The sequence below is a fragment of the Phaethon aethereus genome, assembly GCF_964289735.1.
Source record: "Phaethon aethereus genome assembly, chromosome: 9".
In the NCBI taxonomy this organism is placed as follows: Eukaryota; Metazoa; Chordata; class Aves; order Phaethontiformes; family Phaethontidae; genus Phaethon; species Phaethon aethereus.
In genome coordinates, this window is record NC_138585.1 from 24263398 (window position 1) to 24284169 (window position 20772).

General features: G+C 39.7%; 1 protein-coding gene across 1 annotated transcript in view; it reads right to left on the reverse strand.

The window, feature by feature from the left end:
• The window catches only part of LOC309408032 (uncharacterized protein), a gene marked incomplete at both ends in the record, with an annotated part of 202120 nt that overhangs the window by 179523 nt on the left and 1825 nt on the right, over positions 1-20772 (reverse strand). Inside the window, 3 exons of the mRNA XM_082003741.1 lie at positions 6192-6296; positions 7755-7867; positions 8496-8630. Coding sequence (XP_081859867.1) covers positions 6192-6296; positions 7755-7867; positions 8496-8630 — 353 coding nt within the window. The remainder of the gene's footprint in view (positions 1-6191; positions 6297-7754; positions 7868-8495; positions 8631-20772) is intronic.

Consider the following 20772-nt stretch of genomic DNA (forward strand, 5'->3'; position numbering starts at 1 on the left):
TGGCCACAACCAACCTGCCATATAAGAAGTAAACACAGTAAAGCACCATCATATGGAACTGCCTCACGCTGTTCCTGCGGGGCTCAGACAAAACAGAAAGGAAGTGCCTGAGTCTACTCAACTTCTGATGAGACGAAACATGTCAACGCACCTTGTCAGCTGTGTTTGTTGTTTAAATCACACTCGTGTTTTCAAATTTCACTACTTGGAAGGATTTTGGATACTCTAGTACAACAGCACTGTTATTACCTTGACAAATGCTAAAAGAAATGCTCACTACCACAGCCCCAAATGCACGCACAAGTGGCTGCACAACTTTGAAGTGCTTCAGCACATATCAAGCCAACGGGATGCTCTCAACCTGACAAGAGCTCGCATGACACTGGTGCTCCTTTACTGCCATGTAAAGGACCAAACGCATCTACACCTTTATATTTGCTGTCAGCCAGCTTCTTAATCACAAGAACAGAAGTATATGGTAGCCAAAGAAAAAGGTACAGGACTGATGGATCATTTTTTGGGAGAGCTGAAAAGGAGCAGAGGAGGAACAGGAGACTAGGTCCCACTAGGAGTGGAGGATGACCACAAAGTTTCTTTCTACCAGAGGATAGGACCTTTCTATCCTGAGCAGCCTAACTGGTCATCTCTACTTCCCTTGCCACTAGCATTTCACTAATGAGACGGAGTTATTTGCAGGAGGAGAATGACTGTGCTAGGACACAAAAACCACCTGATAATCTTAAAGAGATTGCATGCACTAAACTAGAGCAATTTGAACACAAATTATCTTTCCACCATCCTCTTCCACTCTCCTTATGGGCTAACAGAGAATTTTCGTGTTAAAAATTTTGTCTCTGGTAAAACTGCATGGGATTCAGCAAAAATATGAAAACAAAGTGCTAGAACCCCCAGCAACAGTGAGGGTCTTGCCCTCAGAAGCACTGCATAAGCACGTTAATAACTAATCTACCCTCACAAATGCTCAAACATTATCTAGTTCCTCTGGAAAACAAAGGTCCATGAAAACTAAAGACATCTCTATGGGCAACAGATCCACAGGAGTTAAGCTTGCCACTTGCTATGTTAAGGGACCTACAAAGAATGAAAATTCGTAGTGCTGTTTCATGGATTTATATTGCCCTGTAAGGTTTGTCTAGGACTTCAATCTCAAAGAAGAAAATATGCATCTCTACAAGAGATCAGAATGACAGACAGGACATTACTCAGAAGTTTTATCAAATAACTCTTTGCAGGAAGAAATATTTCCTAGAGGAAAATGTAGGGAAATTCTTTCATACAGTGAATGAGGGAGTATTTATAGTTGCAAGAAGATACATCAGAATTCATGCCATTGAAACCAATAGTTTAACGAAAAACCACAATCACCTTTAAGTAGTTCTGTAGTGTAAACTCTGATCTGCCTGAACTAGAAGGTGCTGAAATTTTTGTTTACTAGAATCTCTGTATAGTTCAGTATCTTAATAGTGTGTGACCACAGTTAAGGAAGAGATTGACAGCTAGTCAATGAACTGATGAATATCTCTCATAAGCATTTCATTTTAGCTACCTATGCAGTGTGCATTTTGCCTTTATATACACACATTCCAATGCTATTATCTTATGCTTAATTACTTAGGTCTCAAAGCACTTTACGAAGGAATGAGCTATCATTATCAACATTTCATATACAAAGAAATTGAGGCATAGTGGTATAATTTGCTGAAGTTATTGAACTCGTATCCAAGGTCAGTGGCAGGTGAAAAACAAAGCTCTTATCTCAAATATCAGGCGAGTATTGTATTCAGCAGACCACTGCTGCTCAAGATGTGGTAGATGCTTCCCAAGCACGCAATCTTTAGTAATCTACATCAGCCCATGTAAAAGAATTTAAAATTCCACCTGCATTACAGCAACCATTACAGTGTAGAGTTTAATTATATTGACAACCTGTTAAACACTGAAATATTGTATTCAGCTTTCTTCAAATCACTGATTAAGCTAATACGACAAACATCATGTCAAGCTTGCCCTGGTCATTCCTCACCTACTTGTAAACATCTTCCAAGAAAATCCATCTTCTCAGAGATGCTCAATTGTAGTTATTCTTTCCCAACTATGGCAGCCCTTTGCAAGACCTTTATAATGCTGGGATTTTGTTTGAGGCACGTAATTATAAAGCCTGTTCAGTCCTTACTCTTGCATTTACTTTAGGTATTAAAAGCAGCAAGAAGCACTTGGTAAAACCAGCAATAACTTGATGTTTGAGGAAAAAATGTTTAAAAGTTAAAACTAACCCCTCATTTTGCGTTGAGCAATTCTATGTACACGAGGAGTAAATAAAGTTACTCGTTTGTAGAATTTGGAATGTTTTCACTAGCTGCATGTCAAAGTACAAGTCCCAGGGCTGAATTAAACAAGCTAAATTAAATTAATTTACTTCCATGTCCAGCTCAGGTGGCTAGCAGGCCTTGAATAAAATTACCAGGACAACTAGTGAATAACAATGAAACCAGCACTGCAGCAGATTTTATTCTTGGCACGGGGTTTTACTGTTTCTCTTTTTTGTTAGAAGTCTTCCCTCCTTTTCACTGGGCTCAAGAGAAATGGGAATCTCAACTTCCAAACAAATTAAAAAAAAATAGAAATACAGCTTGCAAGTTCACATTGTAATTGATATAAGTCTATTATTACAAGACAAATTGCAGCAGACAATAAAAGAGACAGCTCAATCTGTTACTGAATCCTTGTAATGGCTATATGAAGAGCTCAACCATTTCACTCATAAATCTTTCTTCCAAGTTTGTATTGCTGCTTTTGTGGGTAAAATAATAAAAATATGGAGCGAAGTATACAGGAGATGCAGTAATGCGTTTCTAGTCACAATTACATCGCTTGTTACAGGAATCATAACCCTTTCAGCGTCTAAGCAGAAATAGCGTTGTGTTACAGGCTGCTAAAACACCACATGATGTATTTAAAAAGTCATTAGATGCGATCATGCTAGCTGTGAATAATCAACTCTGCTATAGATTGCTGTGATGCACTGGGCTGTCATAAGTCATTCTCGAAGATGTCACAAACTTTCTGCAGGACAGTCCAGGACAAAGCATGTAGCAACTTGATTTCCAGGAGACTGACCTACTTACTAACTTAAAGGCAAATATAAACGCAACAAACAGGAAAAGCCAGATTAGAAGATTCTGGAGTTTTATGTCCCCATTTATTTTCTAGAGTAACTGATTTTAATAATATTTTTATAAAAATTTCTTGTCTATTGTCTGTGGATTGCAGTGCCCAGCAGGGAGATCATGAAAGCCACAGCACAAACTTTAGAATTATCTGTCAACGCTGAATGACAGAAACAGAAAGAAGATAAGCAAAGAGGCTGGAGAGGGGAGGATATAAAATGGGATATATGCAGCGATTTTGCTCAATTGAGTGCAAGTACAGTTATGAAATGCCCACAGTTCCTCCTCTGTCAGGAGACTGACAGGAGGCCACAACACCAAAAAGTGACCGAAACCAGGATTACAACCAAGGATGCCCAACAGGCAGCTTTCAGCCAGTAGTTTGTGGTCTCGTACCCAACTAGAGCCTCCATTCCCCTGCAAAGCCCCCAGGAGGGCTACCTGAAGACTCCTGCTGAAGAGAATCGAGGGAGGAAGCACAGAGGTACAAGGCAGCGTGCCTCTGTGCCAAAGACTGTTCACTTCGACCGCCTGACATAGAGTATAAGCTTTTCCACTAACACTTTCTAGCACATGTTCCAAAACCATAAACCATGGTTTTCCTGGCACTCATCTGTTCCACCAAATCCTCAAAGCAAAAGATGCTGGTAGGAGAGATTCCTTTTCCAGGAGAGATTCCTTTTCCTTTGGGTGAAGCATTGGAAGGAAAACAGTTTATGTTACAGTAAGGTTGCACAGGCAAGTAGGGAGGAGGGGACAGATATTTAAAAGCACAATATATTACCATTAAGTAATGCAGACAAACTAAATTCAAGGTACTTAAACAGTAATATTCTAATAACAGACAGTAAAACAGAGGCTTTAGCTACTAGTTCCACAGTACATTTTCTTTAGCCTTGCTTGCAACAAATACGATACAAAACTCACAAGCATCTGACTGGAGACACCTGCAATGGTTAAGAAGCCTCTAAATTACCTTGCTTTTGTTAGTCAGGTGAATTACCCATTCTGAAAGAAGGTTTTTCCCTTCAGAATTTAATTTATAAACTCACTCCTGCCAGGCTGTGATAGCAGCTACTGTATAAACCTGAAAACGATGACTACTGAAATCCCATTGAAACCTTAGGAATCAAGAGAAAGCAGACAAACCACCAAGATAAAGTTCCGCTCAACTGCAAAGAGCAAGAACTGCAGGATACCTCACATTGTTTTTACAGTGTCTGCAGTCACCAACCTGTGAGATAGAGACCATACAATCCAATTTCCGTTTGAAAATCTGACCTGTGCTATCTACATGCTGCACCCACATAATCTGCCTGTCGGAAATGCCTTAGTGCTGTAGGTCTTTCCAGGCAACAGAAGATGACTCAAAAGACTACCAAAGACAGTTTAGAATTTGCTGAGACTTATGTTGCATTTGGTAAAAGCTTATTATATGGGCTCCTTAGAGATCCTGATCCTGCTTACCTTGGAGCAGCAGGTCTGCTGTAAGTCAATAACAAAGCAACCCACATTGGTGTTACTCTGGTTGCTACCAAGTTACATACATAAACTTGTTATTTCTATGGGTGGTAAAGAAATACACAATTACAGCATCTGCCTTGGAGTCTGCTTAACTGAACTAATATTGTCTGAAGGCAGATGTTGGCACACTGTGGTCTGACGTCATCAGAAGTCTCATTGTAAAGAGATCTGCACTTTATTTAAATGCTTGCTCATAAATGAAGAATGTTATCTACGACCAGGCGTCAAGGAAAACAACCCTGTTGCACCATTTGCTGACTTTTTGCATTTCCCACTTACCATGCCTGCTGCAACTCCAGCTGCTGTATTACCTTCGCTGAGGGAAGCTGCTACCCATACAGACACAGCTGCTTTGGTGCAGTGAGCCACACAAGACCCAGTCCACCGCACAAGCCTTGGTTGAGCCCAGAGATCAGAATATGACAGAGGTTATGAAGCAAGCATGATACAAGCCACGTATTGAGTACAGAGCTTAGCTTTTCAGCTCTTAAAGGGACTGTTGTAAACAGCTGTTATGTTCCTTCTCCCTTATACTTCATGACGGACAAGCCAGGTGAAGATGTGAACATATTAGAATTTAAAAGCAAAACCCCTAAATATTCAAAAATCTGCCTTTCTTTGAACAAAACACAATGTGCTTCAGTTGAAAAGGAAATTATCATTTGTCTAATACAAAAGAAATCTTTTGTCCCAATCACAGCCTACTCTGAAGGAATTACTTCCCCCTGCCGCTCCCCCCCCCCCCCAAGAAGCCAAATGGATGCAGTTCTGTAATTTTGGAGAGCTTTACACAGTATGTGATGGCCTTATTTCACATAAATTACAAGACAACCCATTGTGGGTTTATCAGATTGTAAACCAGCATATGAGAGAAAAAGATTCCCATTGAGAGTGGGTGATAATCTAAGTTGCATAGAAATTAGTCTATAATATGCTAGAACAGTTACTGAAATGAAAGATTGGTGCATAAATTATTTCAAGAATACTAGGAAATACCGTGTAGCAATCTGTAAAACCAGCCTTCCTACTTTCAGATGCACCAAAAGAAACCCCATGAATAAATACATTTGGTTCATTTGCTACATTCTTTACCTACTGCCCTACCTGTTTTCATTCAGAATTTACTCTCACAAGGGCAAAAGCAATGCTGAGAAGTTTGGCAAGAGTGCTGCAAGAATGTGCCAGTTCAAAAGCAGTAGAAAGATATTCCACCAGACACCACTGCTGATAGTCAATTGTATTATCCATTACAGAAACTCATCTGACATCAACCAAATTAATTTTTCATCTTGATTTCTTAAAATTCAATACCAAAAAAGGCAAATTCCAAAAAATAAGAGAATACCCAAATAACCAGTTGGAGTACAGCAGAGGCAACTTTAAGTCAACATTAATAAAATATTAATGCTTTAACAAATATCATTAAACATGTATTTTACCCAAACACCAGATGAATTTGAGAATTCACATTTGACTCACCATACTGGCAGCGAGACCCCTGAAATCCTGCAGGACACTGGCACATCTGGGATCCTCCTTCAGAACATTTCCCTCCATTGAAGCAAGTGCCAACAGTGCACAGTGCTAGTACACAAAAACAGAATAAAACAGGCGTTTTGTTGGTTTTGTGCCAAGGATCCTCCAGAATTCCCTCTTCCTGTCATAGTCCTGCTGTAACAGAGACTTCCAAATAAGAAGAAATCCAGCTTTTTATTTAAGTGGAAACGTTAGACTGCAATAGAACTTGTTATCATGGATATAACTACCATGTTAATATGAAGCAATTTAGCTTCAGTGAAAATAAGACAAAGATAGTGCAGTTTAACCTGAAGATGCTTCAGAGGCAAAAGACAGTTTCTTAGGACTCAAAGCACTACCTGAATTCAGAATGAAAGACATGTACTGCTAGAAAATAATGCAGCAATGGTTAAGAAACACTGGTGTACTAAAAGATGTTCTATATGTCCAAGGGAATTACAATACTTCCCTTCCTCCAATGCAGAACATTATTTACAGTAAGTTAAATTCCACATACTTGAGCCAAACTTGCAAAGAGTATCAAATATAAAGGAATAATTCAACCACTTTGGTGCCTTAAAAAATTCAAAGCAAGTCTGCACTGCTCTTTCAGGAAGAAAATAATTTCATGTTGCCACTGGTGTTCAAACACGTTAAATTCCTTTACACCAGAGATTAAAATACAGATTGCAAATATATCTTTGACTTCTTACAAGAAAACAGGTGCACACTAAATATGTAGATTCAGACTGAAACTAATAGGAATACCTCACAGGCTTGTTTTCTTTTTTTTTTTAAATACAAAGACACAATCATAAAGGCAAGCTTTCTGAATGCAACCCTCAAGTTGGTATGAAGATTAAAAAAAACCCATAGGAACAGATGCTAACTTTCATACAGAAAATACAATTACTAACAAAAGAGTAACAAAACTAAATAGTGAGTAAATTGCCATCTTCTACTCATGTCTTGTTAACAGTGGCTAAAGTGCTTCATTATCATTTAAATTAAATTCCATCTTTTAGGAAAAACATCCAATCATGATTAGAAACTACTAATAGGAACGGGTTTTCATCAGATGGAGATCTGAAGGGTAGAAACACAATTGCTTCAATGGCAACAAGCAGCAGTGAAAAAGCCAAAACCAGTCAGACTCTGTAACGAGTGCTACGTCCAAGAAACAAGTGCCTTACAGTGGATTTCTTTTCATAATCTGGGTAACAGCAATAAAATTGGTTGGCCTGCCAGAGCCAGGCTGGAACAAAAATGCTGCAACAACTACAATCAAAAATTCAGTTTCCACTGATTAGATTAAAATTAGAGATACTTGGTACTTTCACATATGACAGCTTTTGTATTTTTAAAACAAGTTTCTTGCCCCACAGATTACCTCTTTATAACTGGGATTTCCAGTTATAAGTAGCAAGAAACAAAATCCATCTTTCCAGCAGTAAGCATCAGCAGGAAAGGAAAGCCTAAGGATATCACCTCTCCTGGTTTGTCACCGTTTTGCCATCAACTTACAGTGCAAACAGCCAGGTTCATTCGGGTCCTGCTGGACCCATCCAGGGCAGCACTTATAGACGGTCTGACGCTCCATTCTGTACACCTGCTTGTAAACAGTGTAGTACCCAGACCTTTGAAGAGAATAAGAGAACAGTCACAACTCCTACTCCACTTACTCACATCTCATCAGTAACAAGCTGTACTCATACATCACATTTACTATACATTTTTTCAGACCCTATCAGTAGTTCTCATTAAAAATGAAGCAAATATAGCAAAAAGCATCCTGATAGCTCTAATATAGTACATCCACATATTTTCTGATGAAGTTGTACTCAGGCTAGTCAAAGGTGAGTAATTTTGTTTTGCAATCAATTTTCGTTTTAGCCGTTGGGGAAGTCAGATCTCCCATCAGTTCTAAGTATATGACAGAAATAGAAAGAAGTTCAATTTTTCAAAGTAGATGACTTGACAGCTAGACTTTACTTGAAACAGGATGAGACGGGAACATTTTCTGATAATATAAAATTGTGATCTAAAGCCAGCCAAGAAGTTCGTGACACACTCAAAACACAGAAAAAAGTCGCATTTTCTACTCAGTAATAACAGACTTAAAGTCTCAGCAGGACTCAATATATCCATAACTCAGTCACACATATTTCAGGAGATGAAATAGTTTACAACTTTTCTCACCAAAAAAGTTATCAAGGATTTGCATTAAATAACAGAATTCATTTACAGTGACAGAGAATATATTACCTTCTCTCATAGCCCATACACCACCTCCTCCCTGTGCAACCTTGTTTCCACATCTTGACCACACGACTAAAGGCTTGAACGCATGGCTGTTGGTGTCCCACCAGCGCCAGTTCAAACACCGGACACACGTTTGGCCTTGAGGGAAAGAAAAAGATATACTTTATTGTTGTTTCTAGCACAAAATTTGTAAGTCTAGAGAAATTTACACAAAATTATATTATGTATAACAGTTAACAAGAGTTTGAAACATTTTATATTACCGTTTACTGTAGTTCTATGACTTTTTTCACCTTGAACTGATCAAACAGCTCTCTGACAAAAACAACTGTATCCATAAACACCTGACAAATCATGATCCAATGAATTCAGAATGGCAAATGGTCCAGAGATGTTAATGGAGCCAAGATTTCATTAATGTATTGGTTGCACAAGTCATGAGCACAAACACATTCCTGATGGCAATTTTTATATGAACGACCCAGCTCGCAAGACACGATTGTACTTTGTTCCCAGAAAATGAGAGCTAAGTGCTGGAGCAGGGTTTGGCTGACGCCTCGGCAGACACTCTTCGCTGTCTCTCGACAACAGCGGCCTCCAGTAACCCTTTCAGATGAGGCACCGCCTGACAAAGGACGGTGCCTCACAAGCTGAGGAACAGATGACTGAGGTGAGGGAGCCCAAGAGGCTCTTTCTACACCAAGACCACTGGAAGCCGCCCCACTAGGCCCTGCTGAGGAGGACTTGGGGATATGGGTGGATGAAAAGCTGGACATGAGCCGGCAATGTGCGCTCGCAGCCCAGAAGGCCGTGTCCCGGGCTCCATCAAGAGAAGCATAGCCAGCAGGGTGAGGGAGGGGATTCTGCCCCTCTGCCCCGCTCTGGGGAGAACCCCCTGCAGTGCTGCGTCCAGCTCCGGAGCCCTCGGCACAGGAGAGACACGGAGCTGCTGGAGCGGGGCCAGAGGAGGCCCCAGCGATGCTCCAGGGCTGGAACAGCTCTGTTGGGAGGACAGGCTGGGAGAGCTGGGGGGCTCAGCCTGGAGCAGAGAAGGCTCCGGGGAGACCTTCCTGCAGCTGCCAGGGCTGAAACAGGGGCTGATAAGAAAGATGGGGATGGACATTTTAGCAGGGCCTGTAGCGACAGGACAAGGGGTAATGGTTTTAAACTAAAAGAGGGCAGATTTAGACTACATCTAAGGAAGAAGTTTTTCACAGTGAGTGTGGTGAAATGCTGGCCCAGGTTGCCCAGAGAGGTGGGAGATGCCCCATCCCTGGAGACATCCCAGGTCAGGGTGGACGGGACTCTGAGCAACCTGCTCTAGTTGAAGATGTCCCTGCTCACTGCAGGGGGGTTGGACTGGATGGCCTTTAAAGGTCCCTTCCAGCCCAAACCATTCTGCAATTCTATGATTGTAGGTGCAATAGCCCCTATTTCAGCTGATGCACCAGGGTGGGAATTGAAGACTTCACAGCTATAGGCACTGTCCTCCACAGCTCAAAGCTACTGAATAGCCAGCCTCTATATATATGCAATGGAAACACAGTGCCTGCCTTAGAAAACAGTGCATAAACCAAACATACAAAGAACTTCAGTCTCCACACAAGTCAATGGAAGCTTTACCATCAATTCAAAGGCAGATAAGATTTATCTAAACTATTGCTGTGGAAAATGTATATTCTCCAAGAGCCCCCCTTTGCTATTAGTCCCCTCAGGGAAGCACATGAAATTCATAAGAGGAAGTATTGTTGTTCTCTGCTGATTATTCCTAAAATAACAAGGCCATGATATGTAATCTTCATCCTGCTACCTAGCTCTAGTTACAAAACCAGCAGGACTTCAGAAGGTATGGAGGGTCAAAAAAAAAAAAAGTCACATGATGGTTTTGCCGATTTTGCCAGCCTTATTCTAATTTTGCTGCATGCCAAAAAGTAACTGCATAAAACATGCAGGGTCTAACTGAAACCCCAGAGCATGGCGGGGGGCAGGAGGGGTCTGTTGCCTTTAAGACAGGACCCTACCGTAAAAAAAAAAATCACTGAATTTATTTTTTGATAATAGCTTACAGATTGTTAACATAATTAAATCATCAATTCCCCAAGACAGCCTGCTCTAGCTGGTGACGTTGTGCAAATTTAGCCTCAATGAGTAAAACACAAGGGGAAAACAGGGACCTTGTATACCCACTCTGGTAAATGGTAAACGACATTCAGCAGTTGTATTATATTGGCTAGCAGACAAGTCCTTTCCCAAACTTCAGACTGAGACCCTCTTCAGGCTAGAGTAACGAAGAAAGCAACACACTCACACACTCCTCAAATAGAATGCCTATTTCTCCCAGGGTTAGGAGGAATTGCTCTTCTCAGTCATCCTAAACCACACTTTCAGTGGACATCCCTCCCACATTGCCCCATGTTCTTCCTCCTCCGCTGCGAGTCCATGTTCTATACTGCTCCTTATTTCCCATTCCTTGAGTTTGCCCTAGTTGCAACTGCCAACACCATGAAGCAACACAGAAGACAGCGGCAGCAAAGTTTGATTGCCTTAAATTCCCCAGCAGCCACTCTTCCTCCTCATTGCCATGTTGTCTCCATCACTTAGCAATCCTTCCCACATACGCAAGCTACCCCTTCCTCTCAAATTACCTCGGCATTTAACATATTTAGCTGAAGTTTAGAGCAATTGTTTCAAAGCCATTCTTAGCACAAAGTCTGCTGTTTGTTTCACATCCAAAGGAGGTCTTTGTATACCCAAAATCTTGCCTGCTTTTTTTTCCATTACGTCAGTTGGTCTAATAAAACCCTCGCCTTACTTAGCAACCATGCCTCTCTTAGCAGGCTTTTTAAAATGACTCTCCCTCTAGTGAATAGAACATCATGTACTGATAATTCATGCATATCTCCTTTTATTAGAATTGCCTAAAACTTTCCAGATAAAGGTACATTCATATGCATCGCTCTCCCATAAATAAAAAGGAGAAGCTGACAATTGTTGTAATGACATACTGAGCCCATCCTATAAATTCTTACTCATGCAATATTGCCATATTTCCAGGAATAGCTGTATTGACTTCTATGATATAGTTAATAGGAACAAATGGTGCTCACAGAACAAAACAAGCCAGCAGCATAAGGTCATGTGTTTATTAAGATTTATTCAGAGTAAGCCATTCCTCCTAGATGCCCTTGGGATAATTTAAAGGCAGATATCAAAACCTCTGCTACACTGTAATTAAATTGCAGCAATTGCATAACACGTAATCCTCTGCTGGCAAAGCTGGGAAATAAAACATGCCCGCTCCAACAATTAGCCATCTTCACAACTCCCCCCACACATAGTCAACACACCAGTTTTTAAGCCATCTGACTCATTGCTCTTTGATATGTTACCTATAAACTTAAGAACAGTTTCTTGAACAAGACTACAACTATTGAAAATAGTTTTGTATTATGGCATCCTATTAATTAGAGGCCATTTAAGACTAACTTAAAATTTCAAGTGGATGCAATGGTATATTTAGAGGAGAGCTCCATTTTTACTCCCATGCCCTTTGCATTCAGAAAATATTTCTTAATGGGAGTTTAAGTGTTAAAACAGCAAGACACACAAATGCATATTATGTTCTATGATTTGATTAATACACCAGTCCCTTAAAACCCTTTCATACTGATGCTCTCTGTTAGCCAAGACTAACACAAAGGCTATTATTAGCTTGTCAGTCTGACTCAGGCAAGCCAGAAAGCTCTCTTAATATTTGCATTAGAAGACTGCCCTTTAAACAAAGACACCCTACACACTTCAAGCTCAAGACTTAAGATTCTAATGAACAGATAATTAGACCAACATGAAGCAAGAGCAGCCTCGGCTAATCATATGGCTGTGATGCCTGTGAACCACTGCGCAACAGGAAAAGTTCAGAGAAAATTAAAAGCATCTCTAGGCGGGATAATTCACTCCTATGTTTCGAATTTAAAAAGGAGTATGACTCTTCATACAAAAATACAGCCAAAAGAGCATCCACGGAGGTCTATTAAATACAAAGATGGCAAACTTGGCTTAGGAAGCCCCTGAGCCTCCAGTTACTGAGGCTGAGGCAGTTAGGCAAAGTCTCACTGCATGCTCACCCCTTTTGTTAATCTCCTCCCTAGCCATTTGCTGCCCATGCCAAGAAGCAGCCCACAAGCTCAGTGGACTCTGGTCTCACCCACCCAGCATCCCACAGCACATGGACATACAGACAGCATCCCTGAAGGCCTCAATGAGTCACTGGTAATTGTGGTCATTCATCCTGAGCTGCAATTCCACATCTTCCACCTCATCATCACCAGTATCACTTCAACCAGCCCTCCCCGAGAAGGGACTGCAGCCCTCCCACAACTCGTGGCAGAGAACAGATGACAAAAACAGCACATCTACAATCTCTCAAGTGATGTTCCCTGCCCATGATTCTGCAAGTCTGAGAAGGATATCACTGCAGCTACCTCTTTTCCACACACTCATCCAAGCATAAATAATTTTAGATAGCAATACATGGGCTTTTATGATGAAGTGCACATGGTTTTCACATAACAAAGGAAGAGACAGTTACAGGTACAAACCATCTGCTGGTGGGAGCAGAGAGGCAGCTTTCTGCACACACTCCTGGCATGTGTGGTCCAAAAGGGGCAAACAGAGGAGAAGGGAAGACAACTGGACACACAACACCTAGAACGGGAACAGCTCCACCATTTTAAAAGGTACATCATATTCCTGTGACAGGGATATTTTCTTATTTTGCCTAGTGTGATCCTAACACCTGGCTCTTTGAATGACAATTAAGAGTAAATCTCTCATTCTATCAATCCATTTTTTCCAGCTCTAATCAAGAAGCTAAAGGTAGGTAGATTTAATGGCATGAGAGAGCAAACACGCATCAAGATATCCCTAAAGGTTTCTTTCAGCAGCGCAAAGTTTAAATCAAAACATTAATGAACACAAAGCAAAGAATGATTTGGCTGTCTGATTTTAGGTCTTTCCACAGAGACTAAGTGAATGACACCACCTTCTACGCTAAGCCAGAAGGCTGTTAACATCTTCCTAAAAATGAGATGTTGTAGCCTCAATTGCCTCGGCTGAAGAATTTGCAGTCTGAACACTATTGACCTTCCCATGAAACCGTCAATAGATGAAACCTGTCATAAGAAGCAACTTGTCGGAATTCTGTATTTTCAAAACACTAATTGGTTTATGCCATTATTAAAAGTTTAGAAAAGCATAGTCTGTACACTTTTCCAGATTTAGTCTGAACAGATCAAATGAGAACTTTCCTTAAGGAAAAAGAAGATTATACTCAGGGCTAAATTCTCCACTGCTGTGATGACAACTAGTGGTTTTGCTCTAGAGATGCACTGATATTGATCAGAACATAGTTGTACATTGCTACAATGGCTTTGGCTAGAAACTTCTTAGGCTAGAAAATTGTCTGTATCTCCTCGCACCTGCAGCCACCCAAGCAAAATGTCCCCAGCTTCTTATAAAGGAGCCCTCTCGAAAGGCAGGTTGGCAGCATGGAGAAGCAAGCTGCGACGTAGAGGTCAGCAACATGATGCTGTATGCAAATGGGGTGTTGATTAAAAGTTTGCTATAAATATAATCTCAAGTGGAAAGGAGAAAAAAAAGCAAATTTCAACTGAACCCAGAAAAAAGTCAAATTAGGAAATAGACCACAGAAACAAAAGGTCCAAAGAACAAGATACATAAATTTATTTATATAGAAATATAGACAAATTTTGTCTCGCTATATAGATTGCTTAATAGCAACAATAACTCACAAAGGCTGGAATGACAGAAAAGGCTTTTCTTGCTTTTTACTGCAAGCTTCCCTTTCTACCCTTAATCTATTTTAAGACTCACTTCCCCGCATTTCCCAGACAAAAATTAATCAGCAATACCAAAGACAATTAGGACATCCTGCTCCCTTGACCACTAATCAATTCCTGCTCTCTGCTGATCCTGTATCAATATTTGTGATGTTTATATGCCCTCTGGGATATGGATTGTAAGCACCAAGCTCATTTAGATTAGGTCTCATTATCACTGCTGTTCTCTGGATCTGTGGACAAAGGTCCACCGCAGAAGACTCTCCCAACCCCACAGGTTACTAATGCACTGCTGTGTCTTATTCACATCCTCTCTCTGATTAGAAGGAGCAGCTAAATAACATGAGAGTTCTTTCAGCCTTTGTGCACTGCATCTAGATTAAGAGCAAATCAATAGGAGATGATTAATTACACACTCAGCTATTAAAACAACAATAAGATTTTTAGTTCCTACTGCTATCAAAGTGCAGCGTCTGTTGTTTAGCTTCTATTTAACTATCCTCTTCCCTCCTCCAAGACCAAATAATCCATTTTGGTTAGCAAGAAAAGCTTAAGATAAACATGCACATCCAGATCATTTAACTATGATTTGCCAAGTCACCTTTTTTTGAATTTTAAATCAAAGAGTGTTTTTTAGTTTGTTTAATAGTTTCACATAGCCTGAGTCCCCAGCAACATCCAGTTTTATAACTATTTCTTCTGGCTGACCTCTGGAGGGAATAAGTGGCCTCTGCGGGATCAGGTAAGGCATCAAGTCAAGTACAGAGCCATAGGATGGCGAATACAGTATCACCACTTCAGCACACAGCTCTGATAACCTCCAAATACCCATCTTCATTCATGTTCAGGGAAGTGTGCACATTACTTTTATCTACTGTATCCAAAACTGTTGCTTATCGCAGAATACAGCTACTTTGGCATGAGTCTTATTGTAAAGAAAGAAAATTCTCTAACAAAACAATAGTACAATAGTTGCAGAGACTACCTGATATCAGCATCTTAAATCCATTGTGTTGGTTATCGCCAGGTGCCTTCTGCACACCTCCACAGGTTTCTACACGGGGGTTATTTTTAAAACAAGCAACTTAAAGAACAGCATCCAGGAGAGGGTCAGCAACACTGCCAGTGCTGAGGCTGCCAAGCCTCACGCAGCGCCAACAAACCCTCCTAGCACGCAGACCGCTTTACAGACAATGTAAGGACCTTTGTCCCAAGAATCCAACTCTAATTATTACAGAACCATATGGGAGGTCACATGTAAGGAGGCTAAGAAATAGTTTGCACATACTCATTAAGACAATGCAAATAATTGTCCAGAATTTAGACAAAACTGAGTGTTAAAAAAATGTGACTTTATAAGAGGGACGCATCAAGTAGCAGCAATCTTCACCAGATGACATTTCACATCAACTACACCTATCTCAATTATCATTCCACTACAGAAGAATGAATAATAAAAGTGACCCTAGTAAATCTGCCACACACATGCACCTGAGCTTCTTCTGGCAAGAAGGCACAGGAAGACATGATGCTAAAATATTAAAATCAAAATCACTAAAAAATGTCATACCACTTGTGTCATAAGGAGGAAAAAGCTCATTTTGGTTTACAGCAAGTGCCACATTGCTTGACACGGAAACCAGTTAGAAGGTAGTGAAATACTCAGTTTGGCAACCAGCGCCTAGGAATTGTTCACTGCTTTTCTGGTAGATGTCAGATTTTAACAGCTGAGAGCCAAAATCTCTTTTCTTGAAAGCTTATTTTGCAGTAACACGTAACATACGCAAGAAAACGTAAGTTCTTAAATGCCAATGTTTTAAGTGTTAAAATATTCCCAGTCATTTACTCCCCTATAAATCCCCAGCTTGTACCACTGATGCAAATGCCCATTTGATTTTTTTAACATTAAGTAACTTTGGTAGAGCTAAGTATTTTATGAATTCTAGCCACAACAAAACCACAGCAACAAACAAGCATACATTAGTGGATTAGTGTTCAACAGCAGTAAACTGGAAAAAAAACAAATGAGCAATTGTATCTTTCAGAAGAGAAGTTTATACTGAGGTTCTGAATAACCCAAAGGTTCTGGGTGATATTTTCCAGATTAAAAAAAACAAAGAAAAAAGATGGACAGAACTTGTCTCACGAGGAATACAGTTATAAAAGAAGCTCATGCAACTGTATTTTTCACAACTGATGATGCATCTGTCAGGCAGGGAGAGTGCTAGTGATCACAAATAGAAGGATAAATGCTGCAGAATATTAGAAGGACTGAGGAATACAATAATAATCTCACCTGAAAAGACTAGGCCCAAAATAGAGAAGCGTTTCATAATTTGAGATACGGGTTTTTGTTAGAAAACAAAGTACCTTAAAAAGCCGTCTCAAGCATAGCCCAAGATACTATGATATATTTTCAATATTGAATTTGCATACATAAAAGCACAGTCTGAGCATGGTCTTCTCTACTAAGCAAAAATTTGCACGAAGTTCTGCTCTGACTGACAAAGGGAAGGCAGTATGGTGCTTCCACTGAAGAACACAATAAAAAAAGTCAGCAGTCTGACTTAAATAACATTCCTCTTTTCACACACATGAGATCAAATATTCATCCACAGGTCAAAGGCACTGAGAGAAATACAACTGAATGTACAGCTCAGCTTGCGTACGCATTATATCTGAAAGTATACACCTTCTTACGTAAAAGGCAAAAATATCAAGTTTTCCTCTGGAACAATTAATGACTAGTTTTAAACCAAGACCAGCACGGAAACCAAAGTATAAACCCAAGACTACATATGTTCAGTATGCAATTTTAAAATGCTTTGATTTCACGGTAATGAAAGGAAATTTCTTTCTCCTCAGAAAGAAATGAAAAGCAATAGATTTTAGAGAGAACATAAGCAATAACAGGCTTGAATTTCAGAAGGAGGAAATCTATTAACTGTGTTCAAAGAGAGAAGGTATTTAATTGGTGAATAACACGAGCCTGCAATATGGTCTGTTAACTCCCTGAGAGCCAAAGCACCACTTCCATCAAAGGAGGTTCTGCTGACCAGTCATGCAAAGACTTCATTTTACATTACCAGATAACCTTACCCCTCCTCACCAGGAGGTTTCTTCAAATTTATTAAAAATATTCCATGTTCTCTGTGCTGTCTAGATCATGGCATGCCTAGAACTATGATAAAAAAGCAGCATTGAATACAAACAATGCAGAAGAAAGGAGAAGTTTAACCAAAAATCAGGCAATTTTCCTAGAAATCAGAAGTACTGCAAACACACAGTACATGCACATAATAAATGTATGCATAAATTGCTAAACTATATCAACCTTTCATAATGCAGCACAATTAAACATAAAGAAATGCTTGCAAATTCTCCCCTCTTAGGATGCATTTTTTAAGAGTAACTTAAGAACCCAAATCCCATTAAAAGTGAATGGCAGCAAGGGCTTACCTACCTTAAACTTGCAGATTTAAGACTTACACAGTGTATATATAAGCTGTTGTGATTATGGATGGCAAATTTCTAAACCTCTTGTAGGTACATTGTGGTGTCTCTGATATGAAAATTCCAATATGAAAACAGATGTTTATAAAAGTTGAAAATATTTTACATTCAGTCAGGAGAATCAGAATCATCTTTGATAAATACAGCAACTTCAGGTATCACATTTTATGACCATGTATTTTCATAGTCCTATGGCTACTACTTCAGAGCTTAAGAGAGAGTCTTGATCTCATTTTTCTCCTGAAGAACAGGAAAACATATCCAGGAAAAGAACTATAGCATGATGACATTCATTACCTTTAAGTCTCCTACCAATAAATAGACAAGGGGAGGGGGAAAAAAAAAAAAAAAAAAAGAGCCCTTTACCGTGTGTTAAAAGACTAAATTCAAAATTAATTTTCCTCTAGAAACTCTGAAACAGAGGCTTTACGTGCAAACTCTTGGAAAATGTGATTCTGTATTATAGTGCTGACCAGTATGAGCTCTATCTGGTGGCAAGATGCTGTAGTGCACAGGCTAGAATGACTATTCTTTGTTCAACGTTAACGCTCACATTCACAAAGATGAGACACATCCCAGTCTTCAACATTTATTTTTCCTTCCTAGCAACAACTTGCTGGATATTAAAGGATTGAGGCAGGGGGGACCAGACACAGGATGACAAGACTGCTATAACTTTTATGCCAAAGTATTTAAGCCATGCTTACTAAAATAACATTATCCAAACCTCAAAGGCTGGAGGTAGCTACCATTCAAGAATCCTGAGGGTTTACTGCAACCTTACAGATTCTAGGCAGACAGGACTGGGAAGAAGTACTTGAGGTTTCTCCTGAAAAAAAAAAAATCTTTTAGATAAAATTCAGTAGTCTAAATCAGAATTTGGCAGTGACTCTAGGTTGCCAGCATTACTTCAACCAAAAAAGAGTTGATAAGAAAGACCTACTTAATACAAGATACAAATTTAAATACTCCCCAGTGGCAAATCGGGTCCTTATTTTCACTGGAAAACCTGAAATCTTTTTTAAATTATCAAATCTGTGAAGATATGATATCCCATTTGAAAAAATAGAAGGAGATTCTACTACATTACTCATTTCACGTCCAAAAACTAAACATACTTTGAGCCCTTATTTAACAGTAGGAATAGAAACTTGCCTCACACCTGCGAATTGGCATCACTGGAAGTGAAAATGCAGTATATTGGCTAAGCAGCCAATGTACTGAGACCATTTCTCACCAATAAATGATTATACAACCTACTTTTCACATCATTTGGACAGTATTATGACAAAACTCTAGGCTCCAAGTTTAAGCCATATCACCATATACTTTATAGAAGCATTTTTTGTGTTACTTTGTTTTCCACACTGCATTCCAACATATTCAAAGTGACAGGCAATTTGTTCCACTGTAGCAATCAAAATTCAGATGCATCTCTTCATACGGAAATGCTTTGTACACCAGTAGTTTATTTTGAAATACATTCCAGTCCTCGAAAAAGTGGACTTCACCCTTTTAATTACACCTGCATGCCTAAAAAAATTGTTATTTCTATCACTTTGGAATCTTGTCCGCAACCAGACCTGTTTGCAGTGAGACACGGTGCAATGATAGTCATGTGTCTCTGTGGCCCAATCACTGGTACAGTTAAAGGACCAAGTTTGCTTGAGTGTTGCAAATGTAGATACCATTTGAATGCTAGATTTTGCTTTTGGGAATATGATTTATCTGGAAGAGCACAAGTAAGCCTACAGTGCCCCATAGAATTGAAGAAGCTGGAAAACAATTACTCAGCCAGTGTTCCTTGGAATGTGACCAAATTTACTTGCTTATGGATAGAGTGAAAATACGCAGCTGCAATATTTGAGCAGTCAAAAAACCTGAACAAAGTAGTTTTAACGCTAGACTGTGACTGGATCCTCTAAAACCAAATCAGACCCTTAAGGTGTCATCCTAGATCTGCAAAACCACAGAGCAAGTCAACGGACTTACTGCTGACAGGGACAAAGTTTATCTCATGACTTAGCCAAAGAAGTCCTCACTCCTGTGTCACTTGGGAAGAGAAGAATCCATTCTTGAGCTATATCTCACTCCTTGCTATGCAAGGTAATATTTATTGCACAAAGGGGGTTCCTAGCACATACCTCATAACCGCTCCTGCCTTTTGCTCTGTATGAGGAAACTATGAGGAAATATCTGTAATTCTAAAACCTGTGGTGGAATATTTCTCTAGGAAAGGATTTACCACTTCTGACAAACTCAAACCTTCTACTCTTAGTTCCTATTTCTGCACTGTCCCACAGCTACCCCCAGCCTTCTGTGAAGCACAATCCTGAAAGTAAACACAATACTAGATAACCACACATCACATTTATAATGTCATTACAGACCCCAATTTTGATCTATAGTGCTCACTGCAAAGTGAGCTGCTAAAAATATGCTTTTTATGACTAGAGATGGTTAATTCCTCATTTCAAGGCCTAAATAGCATGCTTTTTGAGAAAAAGCTGCATATTTGTTCTCTGGTCATTCCAGTGTTCACTAAAGTTCTAATACAAGATCATCAAGGGCTAATTGTCTGGAAACGTAGTTGATGGAAATAGCTAGTCATCCTATAATCTGTTCTACATTAAATCTCCCCAGGGGACTTAGAAGCAGAATACCCACATCCACACAGATCCCTTGCATTTTTAGCTAGGAGCAAATACTCAAGTTAGCAACAGAACAGAAACAATTACAAAGACTATCCTGTATATCCTCAGTCACATAAGATCTCAATCAAAACAACAGCAAATGCTAAAGAAGGAAGTACTCGGCATGGTATGCTCCAAGGGATCCATTTGTTGCTCTTACCCCATTGACTGCAGATGACCAGTGTCAAAACAACAAAACAGAATTACTAAAAAAAG